Source organism: Monoraphidium neglectum (assembly GCF_000611645.1).
Source record: "Monoraphidium neglectum strain SAG 48.87 unplaced genomic scaffold scaffold04430, whole genome shotgun sequence".
NCBI classification, from domain to species: domain Eukaryota; kingdom Viridiplantae; phylum Chlorophyta; class Chlorophyceae; order Sphaeropleales; family Selenastraceae; genus Monoraphidium; species Monoraphidium neglectum.
The window spans coordinates 3910-4646 of record NW_014009199.1 but is presented as its reverse complement, the minus strand read 5'-3'; the positions used below and the strand labels follow the sequence as shown (position 1 = coordinate 4646).

At 64.5% G+C, this 737-nt stretch overlaps 1 protein-coding gene across 1 annotated transcript; it reads right to left on the bottom strand.

The window, feature by feature from the left end:
* Nucleotides 1–311: 311 nt before the first annotated feature.
* MNEG_14364 (hypothetical protein) lies at nucleotides 312–682 on the bottom strand (the record flags this gene model as incomplete). The annotated part of the gene is made up of 2 exons (XM_014037166.1): nucleotides 312–380; nucleotides 602–682. 2 exons carry the CDS (start codon nucleotides 680–682, stop codon nucleotides 312–314), a joined length of 150 nt encoding a protein of 49 aa, XP_013892620.1.
* Between the last annotated feature and the right edge of the window lie 55 nt (nucleotides 683–737).

The following is a 737-nucleotide window of genomic DNA, read 5'->3' as shown; positions in this document are numbered from 1 at the left end:
GTGTGTGTGTGTGTGTTGAAGGGGGGGGGGGAGAGGGGGGATGCGGGGAGGTGGAGTAGGGGGTGTCGCGGCAGCAAGCGGCTGGGCAGTACGCCTTGGGCGCATCCGTTGCCCAACTGGACGTGCGCACCCCGCAACCCCGCCAGCATGCCTGGTCGGCCCAGCTTGGACCCACCAAACGCACTGCGGCGTCGCGAATGCAGCGCGCTGCAGCCGCGAGTGCCGCTTGCAGGCGAGAAAAAGGCGTGTCGCACATTCTATGACACAAGACAATAGAAACAACCCGTTTAAACAGCCAAGCGGCCCCCTATCTACTGCTGCCCAGCAGTGCTGACCCACAACAGGGTGGGGCGCACGACGCAGGGCTGGCCGCGCCGCGCCTGCAGCGTGAACGCAACCCTGACGCGCCCCCCCCCGTAACCAGCAAATTACAAGGGCACTCGAAACCCCACCTGAGCCCCCCCCCCCGGGCGCGCGTACGCACGCACGCACCCACACACGCACACACACACACATACACACACACACACGCACACACACGCACGCACACACACACACACATGAAAACTGCCCTTTGCAGCCTCAGGGCGTGCGCTCGCACCTGCAGCATGGGCGTGATGCCTGTGCCGCCGGCCACCATTCCGATCTCTTTGAGATCGTTGCGCTTGTAGGGGAACTTCATGATGGGCCTGGGGGTGGTTGGTGGGCGCACAGGCCGGGTTTGACTTTGTGTGTGC